The sequence below is a fragment of the Acinonyx jubatus genome, chromosome C2 (genome assembly GCF_027475565.1).
Source record: "Acinonyx jubatus isolate Ajub_Pintada_27869175 chromosome C2, VMU_Ajub_asm_v1.0, whole genome shotgun sequence".
In the NCBI taxonomy this organism is placed as follows: domain Eukaryota; kingdom Metazoa; phylum Chordata; class Mammalia; order Carnivora; family Felidae; genus Acinonyx; species Acinonyx jubatus.
This window is the reverse complement of record NC_069384.1, coordinates 71139001-71152240: the sequence shown is the minus strand read 5'-3', so window position 1 is coordinate 71152240 and position 13240 is coordinate 71139001. Positions and strand designations below refer to the sequence as shown.

Below are 13240 nucleotides of genomic sequence, written 5' to 3'. Positions count from 1 at the left end.
TTTTTTTTTTAACGTTTATTTATTTTTGAGACAGAGAGAGACAGAGCATGAATGGGGGAGGAGCAGAGAGAGACACACAGAATCGGAAGCAGGCTCCAGGCTCTGGGCCATCAGCCCAGAGCCCGACGCGGGGCTCGAACTCAAGGACCGTGAGATCGTGGCCTGAAGTCAGACGCTCAACCGACTGAGCCACCCAGGCGCCCCTAAATGTTTATTTTTGAGAGACAGCACAAGCAGTGGAGGAACAGAGAGAAGGGGAGAGAATATCCAAAGCAGGCTCTGTGCTAAAAGCAGCATGCCTGATGTGGGGCTCGAACTCACAGATTATGAGATCATGACCTAAGCCAAAACCAAGAGTCAGATCCTAACCAATTGAGCCATCCAGGTGCCCCCACCTGTCTCATTATTAATAATCAAAGCTAACATTTCCTGGGGATGTACTATGTGACAAGCACTACATTAAGAGGCTTTCCATATATTCTCAGATTTAATCCTCACAACCCTAATGAGGAAATACTATCATTATCCAATTTTACTGGTAAGGTAGCAAAGATTTCAATAAGCTTGACTAAGGCCACACAGTTACTAAATAATAGAGCTACACTCTGAGCCCAAATTTGTCTGAGTTAAAAAACAAAACAAGGGGTGCCTGGGTAGCTCAGTTGGTTGAGCATCCAACTCTTGATTTTGGCTCGGGTCATGATCCCAGGGTCGTGGGATCAAGCCCCGCGTTGAGTCCTGTGTTGGGCTCTGTGCTCAGCATGGAGCCTGCTTAAGGTTCTCTCTCTCTCTCTCTCTCTCTCTCTCTCTCTCTCTCTGCCCTTCTCCCCTGCTCAGTCGAAAATAGAAAAAATAAAAAATAACAAAAAACAAGTTTTTTCCATTATGCCTCCTCGCCAGTCATATGTAGGCTAACTTTGAAGACAGTGGAAACTGAGATGTTTCATTTTAAGGTGACTTATAAAATTCAGTGGTTCTGAATGTATGTACAAAAATGTATCAGAACTTGTAAATCAAGTGTTTGAGAATCATTTCAAATTAATTACCTTGAAAAGCTTTTAAAGTTTGGGAAGTTTTCTTAAAGAACAGCTTCTACAACTTTTTAACCATTTTTTAAATATCTTCAATCCTGGCAAATATTCATTTTTGAGAATAATTTCGATTTTGGAAACAGCTTGGTCATTTGGAACCAAGTATTATAAATCAGAAACCGTGACTTAGGTTGACATAACATCTTAGTACTTGATAGCATGGCTTTGGAGTATGACAGTCATAAATTTGAGTCAGAGCTCTACCACCCTAACTTCTACTAAATTAAATTCTCTGAGCCCTAGTTCTCTCATCTGAAAAGCAAGAAAGGTATCATCTATCTCACAACCATTGTGAATGTTATATGAATACTATGTACATAGTTTCTAGCTATATATTATATATATATATAATATACATGTATGGTAAAAAAAATAAACATTTGTTTTCTTCTCTGTTATTTTAACTATTTCAAACTGTGAACCACATATGACAAATCTGTCATTTATAAGAAACCAAGTGATTTTTGGTTTATCCATTTTCCAGTTACTGATTTTGCTCTAAATTATATGAAAACAGTATTTTGATGTAAGTAGAAGTCAATGGGCAACTTACCTATGGAAACCATCTTTCAAAACTTCTTGCCTCAAAATAATTTCAGAACAAGTGGCCCTTATGCCTATAAGAACCAGAAGATTTTTTTAAATAAGCATACTATGAAAGAAAATTTAAATAATTAGAAAGTAATTGTTTGAATAGGTTTCACTTGCCTGCAAAATCTAACCAACCTATAAACAAAAGCTTTTAAAACTTAAACAATTTAAACTACCTAAAAAAGCTACTTCTAGTACAGCACAGGGGTTAAGAACATTGATTTTGGAGTTAGATAGCTTACTTTTAAATCCCAGTCTGTCACTTAATAGCTATGTGACTTTGGACAAGACAGTTTCTCTCTCTGCTAGTTGTCATGAAAACGTAATAAATTACAACAGGGCTTACCACAACAGAGCTCAATGTAGGTACTTACTTTTTTTTTAATTTTTTTTTAATGTTTATTTATTCTTGAGAGAGAGAGAGAGTCAGAGTGTGAGCGGAAGAAGGGCATAGAGTGAGGGAGACATAGAATCTGAAGCAGGCTCCGGGGTCCGAGCCATCAGCACAGAGCCCGACGCGGGGCTTGAACTCACAAACCGTGAGATCATGACCTGAGCAGAAGTCGGGACGCTCAACCGACTGAGCCATCCAGGCGCCCCTAGGCATTAATACTACTTTATTCAGATGATCCCAGGACACCGAAAGGAACAGAATGGCTAAAGAGCCAGGAGATCTCAGTTTTAATCCTAGCTCACTGAAACTGTGTGTCTGATACCTACTGCTAACTATTGTATACCATCCGCACCTGGAAAACTGAGAAGATGGTAATTTCATGCCCTGTGAAGATGTTGGGAATGTTTAAAACAGAGAAACAAAAAGTAGAGGCTTTTCAAAGATTCAAAGGGTTCCTTTATAAACCTAGAATAACCAGAAATCTCACTGTACTGACACCATGCAGAATTCAGATATTAAAACTATTACTTGGTGTTAACATCATAAAATTAAAAATTCAGTTGCTAACGATCATCAACTCTGCCAGACACCTTGCTATGGAATTTTACTCCATTTTCAAAAGATGGGAGTGTGTAGGAAGAACATTAAAACAAACACAAAGAAAACCATAAAACATCATGTGTTGCTAAATCCATTAGATGTATTCCTGAAAAGACACATGAAAAAATTTTATGAAAATTAAAAGACTGAAAAAAAGCATAGGTTAATATTTATTACATAATATCCAGGGGTGCCTGGGTGGCTCAGTTGGTTAAGCTTCCGACTTCTGCCCAGATCATGATCTCACGGTTCCCGAGTTCAAGCCCCACATCAGGCTTTCAGCACAGAACCCGCTTCAGATCCTCTGTCTCCCTCTCTCTCTGCTCCTCCCCAGCTCATGCTCACTCTTTCCCTCTCTCTCAAAAATAAATTTAAAAAATAATAATAATATCCATATCATAGATCTACTTGGGGCTTTCGCGTGCTTTAATTTTCACAACCCAGCAAAATATGCAGGCAAAATTATTGCCATTTGCACATAGAAGGAAACTGATTCTAGGGGTGCCTGGCTGGCTTAGTCTGAAGAGCATGAGATTCTTGATCTCGGGGTCACATGTTCCAGCCCCACAGTGAGTGTAGAGATTATTTAAATAAATAAAACTTAATAAATAAAAAATAAACAGTTCTGATTCTAGGCCATACCACTAAGTGACTGATTAGAAGCAAGATGTGCCTGACTTTTAAAGCCTAAGATACTTCCACCCTCCTAGCTATTTAAAGAAATCTGTATTTGCTCTGGGAACAAATTATTCCGTTGTTTGTTTCACACAAATAACTTTGGGTATCTCTTGTACAAATTCAGATGTTTCTTCATTATGTTTAATTTTAATAGGGGTGGGGAGTAGGCGTTTATATCTACCTATAGATTAAATTAGGAAAAAAAGTTCATATTAATCGGCTTAAATTCTACTGGGATATGCACTAGAGAATAGTAAATCATATTCACCTGGGTTGGAAGAAAGGCTGATTTACAGACAGTATATTATTATTATTTGTGATTTTTAAGGCAAAAATACCATTTTCAAAATGAAGTTGTTGCATGTGAATTCACCTTCAAGAGTTTTCCTCTTAAATATTACTTTATTTGGTTATTGTTGCCTGAACTGGCTCTGGAAATTGACCTCTTTTTAATAATAAAATATCAGTGGTGGAAGAGTCTTTAGAGATCACCAAGACCAGTTGTTTAAAACTTCACTTTAGCTTCGTAATACTTCAAATAAACTTGGAAACCTAATATGTGAAGACACAAAAGCAGTGATTGACACTAGTCTAATATCCTCATTTTACAGATGGAGAAACTAACCTGGTTTGTACTGACTTTCCCTCTCATGACTATTGCACAGCACCTTGCACAGCACCTAGCACAGCACTGCGGCCCCCAACTCGGGCCCAAAGAAATGAAATCAACTCGTCTGCCCAGCCCGGAGTCATAAGAAAAACCCCAGTCCAATCCAGTCTATTACAAAAAATATTTGTAAAACAAAACTAGTTGTCCTCCCCTTCCCACGCCCCCACCCCCGGCAGGCTCTGTATTCTGGACTGGGATTCTCACACCCCACAGGGCACTGTGGCCTTACTGGTCTCCTTGGTGGTCACAAGCTTCATGCATCCCAAGACACCTGATGGCTGTACTTCCCCACTCCCGCAGCCCCGCCCCTCCCTTTACCAGTGTCGGTGGGAGCGGTAGAGAAGGCCGTGGCTGGTATGCTAGTGAATCCAGCCACCTCCCAGAGAAGAAGCCAGGCCACCGCCCGGACGCCCACGGCCCTGGCAGCCAGGACGCTGCAGAACGCGCTCCCCAAAGGAGCGCGTGCGGACGGTGTGAAGACAGAGGAGCTAGGGGACGGAGGAGCCTGCACACGCCTCACGCCGCTCCTAGAGAGTGCTGCCACGGAGTTGGTGACCGGGACGGAAGACTCAGCGACGCGCGCCTGCGGTTCTGCCGTTCCCCGGCTTCCCGCAGCAGTGGACCCCCGAAAGTTCCGGCGTCGCGGAAGGCTGCAGCGCGGTCCGCCTAGTTCACTCCGTCACCGCCCCGCCCCTCGCCGTCTGGTCGGGGGCGGGGCGAAGAGCGGCGCAGGCGCCGTGATGTGTGCCAGGTCTTACTGCTTTGAAACGCCTGCCCGGGCCTGCATCCAGACCCCGAACCCCGGACGCGTTCCTTCCAGCAAGATCCGGGAGCTCCCTGTCTCCACCGGCACTGGCAGGTACTTGCGGATTCGGGCCTCCTACAGAGAAATTCAAGTCTGCGGAGCTGTGGCTGTCGACTCTTCCTGCAGCGCCCGGCCTCAAAGTCGAGTTAAGTGCTCCTCTGTGCACAGCGGTTGGGTGGAAACAACCCCCTCACGGCGGTTTTAGATCTTCCCCTGGAGAAGATGCACTTTCTGTACTTCTCTAAGGGTAAGAAAGTCAGCCTTGCCCTGCTGGGGACGTGAGTAGGGAGAGGATCGTCTACTTGTTGGCAGAATCCGTACACTTTTAGGTGCTGTAGGGGATGTTTAGTAAGGTCATGGCAGTCACTGATCCCCGGGGAGAAAAGTATTAATGCCTAAGAGGAAGACTTAGGTAAATGTGTCGTCTGTTTTCATGAATTAAGTTGAATCTGCAAGTAGGCCTAGATGCAGATTGGAGCAGAACAGACATTTCTAGGACAGGTGTCTGCAAGAGGAAAGATGCCAGAATGTTCTGTCAAATACTGAAAACAGCAGTATAAGCATGCTACTAAGAAATATGGAGGGGCGCCTGGGTGGTCAGTTGGTTAAGCATCGGACTTCGGCTCAGGTCATGATCTCGTGTTGGTGAGTTCGAGCCCCGCCCCCTCCCGGTAGGGCTCTGTGCTGGCAACTCAGAGCCTGGAGCCTCCTTGGGATTGTGTGTATCCCTCTCTCTCTGCCCCTCCCATGTTCATGCTCTCTTTCTCTCTAAAAAATAAAAAATAAACATTAAAAGAAAAAATTTTTAAAGAAATATGGAGATACAGGGGCGCCTGGGTGGCTCAGTCAGTTGAGCGTCTGACTTCGGCTCAGGTCATGATCTTGCAGTGTGTGAGTTCGAGCCCCGCGTCAGGCTCTGTGCTGACAGCTCAGAGTCTGGAGCCTGCTTCAGATTTTGTGTCTCCCTCTCTCTCTGCCCCTCCTCTGCTCATGCTCGCTCTCTCTCTCTCTCTCTCAAAAATAAACATTAAAAATTTTTTGAAAAAAAAAGAAATATGGAGATACATTTTGGAAGAAACACTTAAAAGAATTGAAACTGGTTGCCTGTAAAGAGAGGAAGGGCAGAGGACAGCAGTTATTTGTTATAATCCTCAGAGAATTATCTTACATTTTATTTCTTTTATTTATTAATTGTTTTTAATTTTTTTAACGTTTATTTATTTTTGAGAGACAGAGACAAAGCACCAGTGGGGGAGGGGCAGAGAGAGAGAGGGAGACAGAGGATCCCAAGTAGGTTCTGCACTGACAGCAGACAGCCCAATACGGGGCTCCAACCCATGAACCATGAGATCATGACCTGAGCCAAAGTCGACTTCTTAACCGACTGAGCCATCCAAGTGCCCCTATTTATTTATTTTTTAATGTTTATTTATTTTTGAGGAAGAGAGAGACAGACAGAGCATCAGGGGGAGGGGAAGAGAGAGAGAGAGAGAGATGCCGAATCTGAAGTTGGCTCCAGGCTCTGGGCTGTCAGCACAGAGCCCGACGCCTGGCTCCAACCCACAAACTGTGAGATCATGACCTGAGCCAGTCGGCTGCTTAACCAACTGAGCCACCCAGGCTCCTGGTTGATTTATTTTTTTTAACCTTTGAATTTTTTTTATACTTTTCTCTCTCTCAATCCCCATATCCAGTCAATCAATCAATCACATCACCAAGAGAGCAGACGCTACCCCCTTAGCACCTTTGGAATTGAATCTTCAACCCCCCTGCCAGTCTCAGTGCAGCGCCTTCTCACTTGGGGTCACTACCATCCCTCCCAATACCCAGCTCTCTGTGTAATCCTCCTCCAATCTGGAACCACACTTCTACTGCTCTGATTCCAGTCCTTTGAGAGTTCCCCAGAACTTTTAGGGTAAAGCTCGAACTTCCAAGTAAGATCAAACCATAAAGCTCTGAATGGTGTGACTACTACTGCCTGATTCTGACCTATTATCTCAAGCCTATCCATGTTTCAGTTACGACAATAATGAATGCCATAGAATTATGCATTTGGCATAACCAATGCTATTCCCTTTACTGGAATTCCTTCCACCTCCTATGTTTAACTCCTGTTTATTCTTCAAAGCAGAGTTCTGAACTTGATATATACTTGGAGGGGGTTGTTTCTGTTTCTGTAGCAGGAATATGTTTGTCCTGACATAATCTTACTCTTCTCTCTGACCACTCTTTTATTTCTTATTATTTTTAATTTACATTAAAAATGTAAAGTTAGTTAAGTTAGTTAACATATAGTGCAATAATGATTTCAAGAATAGAATTTAGTGATTCATCACTTACATATAACACCCAGTGCTCATCCCAACAAGTGTCCTCCTTAATGTCCCTTGCCCATTTAGACTCCACCCAAAACCCCTTCAGCAACCCTCAGTTTCTTCTCTATATTTAAGAGTCTCTTATGGTTTGTCCCCCTCACTGTTTTTATATTATTTTGGCTTGCCTTCCCTTATATTCATCTGTTTCGTATCTTAAATTCCACTTGTGAGTGAAATCATATGATATTTATCTTTCTCTGACTTACTTCACGTAGCAAAATGCACTCTAGTTCCATCCACGTTGTTACAAATGGCAAGATTTCATTCTTTTTAATCACCCAGTAATATTGTGCCAGTACCACACTGTCTTGATGATTACAGCTTTGTAACACAGCTTAAAGTCTGGAATTGTGATGCCTCCAGCTTTGTGTTCTTTTTCAGGATTGCTTTGGCTATTCAGGGTCTTTTCTGGTTCCATACAAATTTTAGGATTGTTTGTTCTAGCTCTGTGAAGACTGTTGGTGTTATTTTGATAGGGATCGCTATTTTACATTTTAAACAGGAAAGAGACATTACTTTAGTACAAATAAAAGTTAAATTTTAAAAAGAAAAGACTCTGTAGTAAATAAAAAAAAAACCCTACATTATTATCAATTGCGTATGTCATTCATGAGTACGGGCATTTGCTTGAGTGTGTGGGATTTATATTGTGCTCAGTGGGATCTCCTAGAAAGCTTACCAACAGGCTAGATTTTAGTGAGATGAACTGGGAGTAGTATTTGTTAAGAAGGGAATGGGTGAAATTATTACATCAGATCAGAGGCAGAGCACAGTAATTTGAAAAAGCAGTTATTTATGATTAGTTTCTTTTTTTTTTAATTTTTTTTTAATGTTTATTTATTTTTGAGACAGAGAGAGACAGAGCATGAATGGGGGAGGGTCAGAGAGAGAGGAAGACACAGAATCCAAAGCAGGCTCCAGGCTCTGAGCTGTCAGCACAGAGCCCGACGCGGGGCTCAAACTCACGGACCGTGAGATCATGACCTGAGCCGAAGTCGGACGCTTAACCGACTGAGCCACCCAGGCGCCCCTATGATTAATTTCTTAAGAGTAAAAATTCTGATGTCCAACAGTAAGGGGTGAATGTTATAGATTATGGTATGTCCATAGGATAAAACACTTGGCTATCGTATAAAAATTTGCATTTTAGTAAAACATCTAATGACAAAGTCACATAGGTCGTTAAACTTAAAAGGCAGGACATAGGGCCTCTTGGCTGGCTCAATTTGTAGAGCATGAGACTCTTGATCTCAGAGTCGTGAGTTTGAGCCTATCCCATATGGAGCCTTCTTTAAAAGGCAGAAGACAGATGCTTAATATAAAAAGTACTATATTTAAAAAAACTATGTATAGAAAAAAAACTGGAAAGAATCAATGGTAATTATTTTATATATGTTTCCTCCTCCTCCTCTTCCACCTAACCCCCAGTTTTCTACAATGTACTATTTTCCTAAAGTGATTCTCTAACAGAACTAAGTTTATGGAGATATCATCACCCTGTGCTGCTTTACCTCTAGGTTCCTTGACATTTTGAAGTCTTCTTGAGAATGTCATAGTCCTATCTAAGGCAGTCCCTATCATTAAGTGTATTTTGGCACTGGGCACCAGGAAGAGGGGATAGAAAGTATTAACTGCAAAATAGCTGTGCTTCTTGTGACTGAAAAAACATATAGTGAGACAAATGAGTTGAAATAAAAACCATGTAAAACTTTATTGCTTGTATATGTAGAGGTTGAATCTGCATCAAGTCTGCATTTTTTATCAGACTTCTAGACTGTGAACACTTAGAGGATGTACAGAGGCTGTGTCTTGTATTAGTACATTAAATCAAACAAGTATGTATGGAATGCCTACTACATTCCAGGTATTGTGCTGGGATGTTCTGGTGAATAATCGATACGTTGCTTACCTCATGTAGCATGTAGAATAGAAGGGGGAAGAGGGATGTCTAGCTGGCTCAGTCAGTAGAGCATGTGCCTCTTTTTTTTTTTTAACGTTTATTTTTAGCTTTGAGAGACGGGGGGGGGGGGGGGGCAGAGGGAGAAAAGGACACAGAATCTGAAGCAGGCTCCAGGTTCTGAGCTGTCAGCACAGAACTTGACGTGAGGCTTGAACTCACGAACCGTGAGATCATGACCTGAGCGGAAGTCAGACGCTTACCTGACTGAGCCACCTGGGCACCCCAAGCATGTGACTCTTGATCTTGGAGTTGTGAGTTTGAGCCCCACGTTGGCTATAGAGATTACTTAAAAATAAAATCTTAAAAGGAAAAAAGAAAGACGGGTAGGTAAATGATTAAATAAGTAATCATAAAAAGCTTGATGAGTAAAATGATTAGGAAAGTACAGAGGAGACAGATCTGGTTGGGTGAACCTCTCAGGACATAATGTTTAAGGTTAAAAAATCTTACTATCTTGCCATAGAGGGTACTTATGCATACTTGTTTAACTGGTAAATAAAAAAGATCCTATAAGTTGATTCTTGGGCTGATGCAGGGGTTCATTTACAATCTTTGATTAAGAGTGCAGTACGCCAAGAGGTCCGGACTGAACTGCATATCCAGGCTCGTGTGTGAACAAACCTACACACCTCAGTGAACCAGGGACCCAACAGACTACGAATAACTGAGGGCCAAACTGAACTTTCACAGTAGCTCTCAAAGTATTGGGCTTGATAGGCCAAGAATGCACTCCTAGAAGTGGACTAGAGCCAGTCCTGCTGGGGAGGTGGGGTACTAGGGAGTGTGGTTTATCCAACACTTACGTTTTTTTCCCCTTTAGCAGGAAGTCATTATGTGACTAACACATTGTCATCAGACTTCCTCTGATTTACCCTGAAGTGTATGTGAAAATGATGTGCATTGCCAAAAAATGTGGAATTAGGTTCCAGCCTCCAGCTATTATCTTAATCTATGAGAATGAAATGAAGGGGAAAAGTCGCCAACGCATCATGCCAATCCGAAACTTTTCAAAGTTTTCAGGTACCTCATGTTTTATCTTGCCTATCTTAAATCTTCTCTAAGTCACTTAATAAGAATGATTTGAGTCTCATAATGAAGTGACATGGTCTTCAGAGTTACATAGTCTTAGGTTCAAATCCTGACTGTCAGGGTAGATGTGTGAACCCAGCTAAATCACTTATTCTCAGTGAGCTTCAGTTTCCTGATCTGTAAGAGGAAATTGATAATCCCACCCATTCAGAATTGGATATGGGTTAAATGAGAAGCATTATTCAGTAATATTAACTCTTTTCTCTCCCTCCAAATGTGTTTTTTATGTGCAGTGTTGATATTAGTACCAGAACTAATATCTAAAACTATAATACTACTTTTTCATTTCAGATGTTTTCTCCAGTTGCAAATATTTAAAATCTCCTCAAAGTGATTGAGAAATAAAAAATACATCCCTCCTCCCCCCCTCCCCCACATATCCCAATATAAAGGAATAGTTCTGCAAAATAATTCATTCTGAAAAAGCCACTTCGCTTCTTGGCTGTAATAGCGATAATGCTTTCAGTAGTTTGTGGTACATCAGTAGTTTTTGGTGTATGTGTTATGTGTGGTATATAGTTTTGTTTCTTCCTCCTAGATTGCAGCAGAGCTGCTGAACAGTTAAAGAATAATCCACGACACAAGAATTACCTGGAACAAGTGTCCCTGAGGCAACTAGAGAAGTTATTCAGTTTTTTACGAGGTCATTTGTGGGGACAAAGTTTGGCAGAAACGATGGAACAAATTCAGCGGGAAACAACGATTGATCCTGAGGAAGACCTGAACAAACTAGATGACAAGGAACTTGCCAAAAGAAAGAGCATCATGGATGAACTTTTTGAGAAAAATCAGAAGAAGAAGGATGATCCAAATTTTGTTTATGACCTCGAGGTTGAGTTCCCACAGGATGAACAACTTCAGTCTTGTGGCTGGGACACAGAGTCAGCTGACGAGTTCTGATACCAGAAACTCAAAGAATTTATGGGGCTAGTAGAAGAACCATGTTTATACATTCTTTGTATAATTGTATAATACAATATTATACACTTATACAATTATACAAAGAATGTATAAACATGGCTCTAGAAAAATCTGTAAAGAGCATTAAACGTACATGTTGGGTCATGTTTGGATTGACGATGTTACTTTTCAAAACTGAGACTTTTAGATTATCTACTATGTAGATGCATGAGGAATATAGGAGAAACAGAATATGGGAGTATGCCTTTAAGGAGCTTACAATCTAATTGGAAGATAAGTCAAAAACTTGTGAAAAGCTAATTAACAGAATTAGGCAGCAAACAGATTAGAGCCAAATGCTTGAGAAAGGTTAGAGGGCCAGAGCCTAGGTTACCATAGGGTAGAATAGTCAGGAAAGACTGCCCTTTAGTGGAGAGATGGAACTTTGCCTGGCCCTTGAAATGGTAGTATTTGGATAGAAGTTTATATAGAATTCCAGATGAGAGAAACTGGAAGAAAGAAAAAGAAGAGGAGGTTAATGATGAGGAGATAGGGATGAGAATATTTTATTTGAGGAGCAGAAAGCAAATTATAGTTTGCTAAGATTGGAGGGCATAAATGGTTAACAGGGGATTATTCCAGAGGCATTATGTCTTCATGTATGTTTAACTGTGGAGGAGAAGAGCAACCCTGCAGGACGCCGGCTGCCACACGTTGAGGTCTTCTGATGGACGGCTGGGGAATTCTGCCCCTCCAGGATCAGGAAATACATTCTAAAGACATTCTGAAAACCTGAAGCTCTTCCCGTAACTACAGAAGTTTGTTTGTAATATGGGAAATCTACCCATACTAAAATGAACAATAGGCATTGCCAGTTTAGGCTTATTTATGAGTTTGGATCTACAAAGAGAAGATCTTTGTTGAACTAGGTTATATGTGTACAGTTACATCTTTCTTCTTTTAGAATATTGTTTAACTGGCAGATATTCTATGTTTCCTGCAAGGAAATTAATATTAAATAAAACTAAAAAATTCACTCTTTCTACCTGTCTATCCCTACCCTCTTTACCATTAAAAACTCCATTAAAGGGATCATTCCTTTTTTTTTTTTTTAAGTTTATTTATTTTGAGAGGGAGTGTGCATGTGGGAGGAGCAGAGAGAGAGAGAGAGAGAGAGAGAGGGAGGGAGAGAGAGAACCCAAGCAGGCTCTGCACTGTCAGTACAGAGCCTGATAGGGGGCTCCAACTCATGAACCATGAAATCATGACCTGAGCTGAAACCAAGAGTCAGACACTTAACCAACTGAGCCACCCAGACGCCCTTCAGGTAGCATTCTTAATGTTATCACCAGGGGCTTAAGATGGTCATGTGATATCTGTATAATATTTGCCAAAGGTAGCAAGAGAATTTTCAGAATCGGAGATTCTTCTATATCTACATAGTATTCCATTGTATAGATGTAGATGATCTATTTTAAAAGTTGACCTTAGGTTGTTTATCCTTTCACTATTAGAAATAATGCCACAGCAAATAACCTTGTACATTCTCTACTTTGTGCCTTTGTAAAACTACATGTAATGCCTAGAGGGGAAATGCTAGGTATGTCTACTCTAAATTTTTTTTCTATTCTAAATTTTAGTAGATATTGCTAAGTTGTCCTTCAAAGAAGTTTGCTCATTCATTCATTCAGTATGTGTACTTAATGAACACCTATTACATGCTGAGCCTGTACTATTCTAGAGTCTATGTACACAGCAGCATGCACAACAAAGTCCTTGCCTTTACAAGGTTTACAGTCTAATGGGAGAGGAGCAATAATAAATACGTAGAATAATGTCATATAGTAAGTGCCTGGAATTAAAAACAGGGTAAAAAGAGAATGATGGAGGGGTTGAGAGCCACTTTTTTTGACAATGATCAGAGAATGCCTCCCTGTAGAAGTGACATTTGAGTAAAGACCTGAAGGAGGTAAGGAAAAATTGATGTGCATTTCATGGGTAGTAGGGAAAGGTAGGTGCATAGACACCTAGGGCTGGAGTGTGCTTGGCTTATTTGAAGAGGAGCAAGGACACAATTGTGGCTAATT

General features: G+C 41.0%; 2 protein-coding genes across 5 annotated transcripts in view; one reads left to right on the top strand and one right to left on the bottom strand.

The window, feature by feature from the left end:
* The window catches only part of PIGX (phosphatidylinositol glycan anchor biosynthesis class X), a gene marked incomplete at its 5' end in the record, with an annotated part of 30921 nt that extends 26221 nt beyond the window's left edge, over positions 1-4700 (bottom strand). The window contains 2 exons of the mRNA XM_027061118.2: positions 1645-1708; positions 4343-4700. Of these exons, the coding sequence (XP_026916919.2) occupies positions 1645-1708; positions 4343-4700 (422 nt within the window). The remainder of the gene's footprint in view (positions 1-1644; positions 1709-4342) is intronic.
* CEP19 (centrosomal protein 19) lies at positions 4486-12189 on the top strand. 4 transcript variants are annotated; one of them, XM_015086245.3, is made up of 3 exons: positions 4486-4883; positions 9988-10184; positions 10792-12189. In XM_015086245.3, the coding sequence occupies exons 2-3, from the start codon at positions 10055-10057 to the stop codon at positions 11151-11153; spliced, it is 492 nt and encodes a 163-aa protein (XP_014941731.1). In that variant the 5' UTR covers positions 4486-4883; positions 9988-10054; the 3' UTR covers positions 11154-12189. The 4 variants fall into 4 exon arrangements, with proteins under 4 accessions (XP_014941731.1, XP_014941729.1, XP_026916918.1 ...); XM_015086243.3 differs by having other exon boundaries at positions 9985-10184; XM_027061117.2 differs by having other exon boundaries at positions 4486-5076.
* The last annotated feature ends 1051 nt before the right edge of the window (positions 12190-13240 follow it).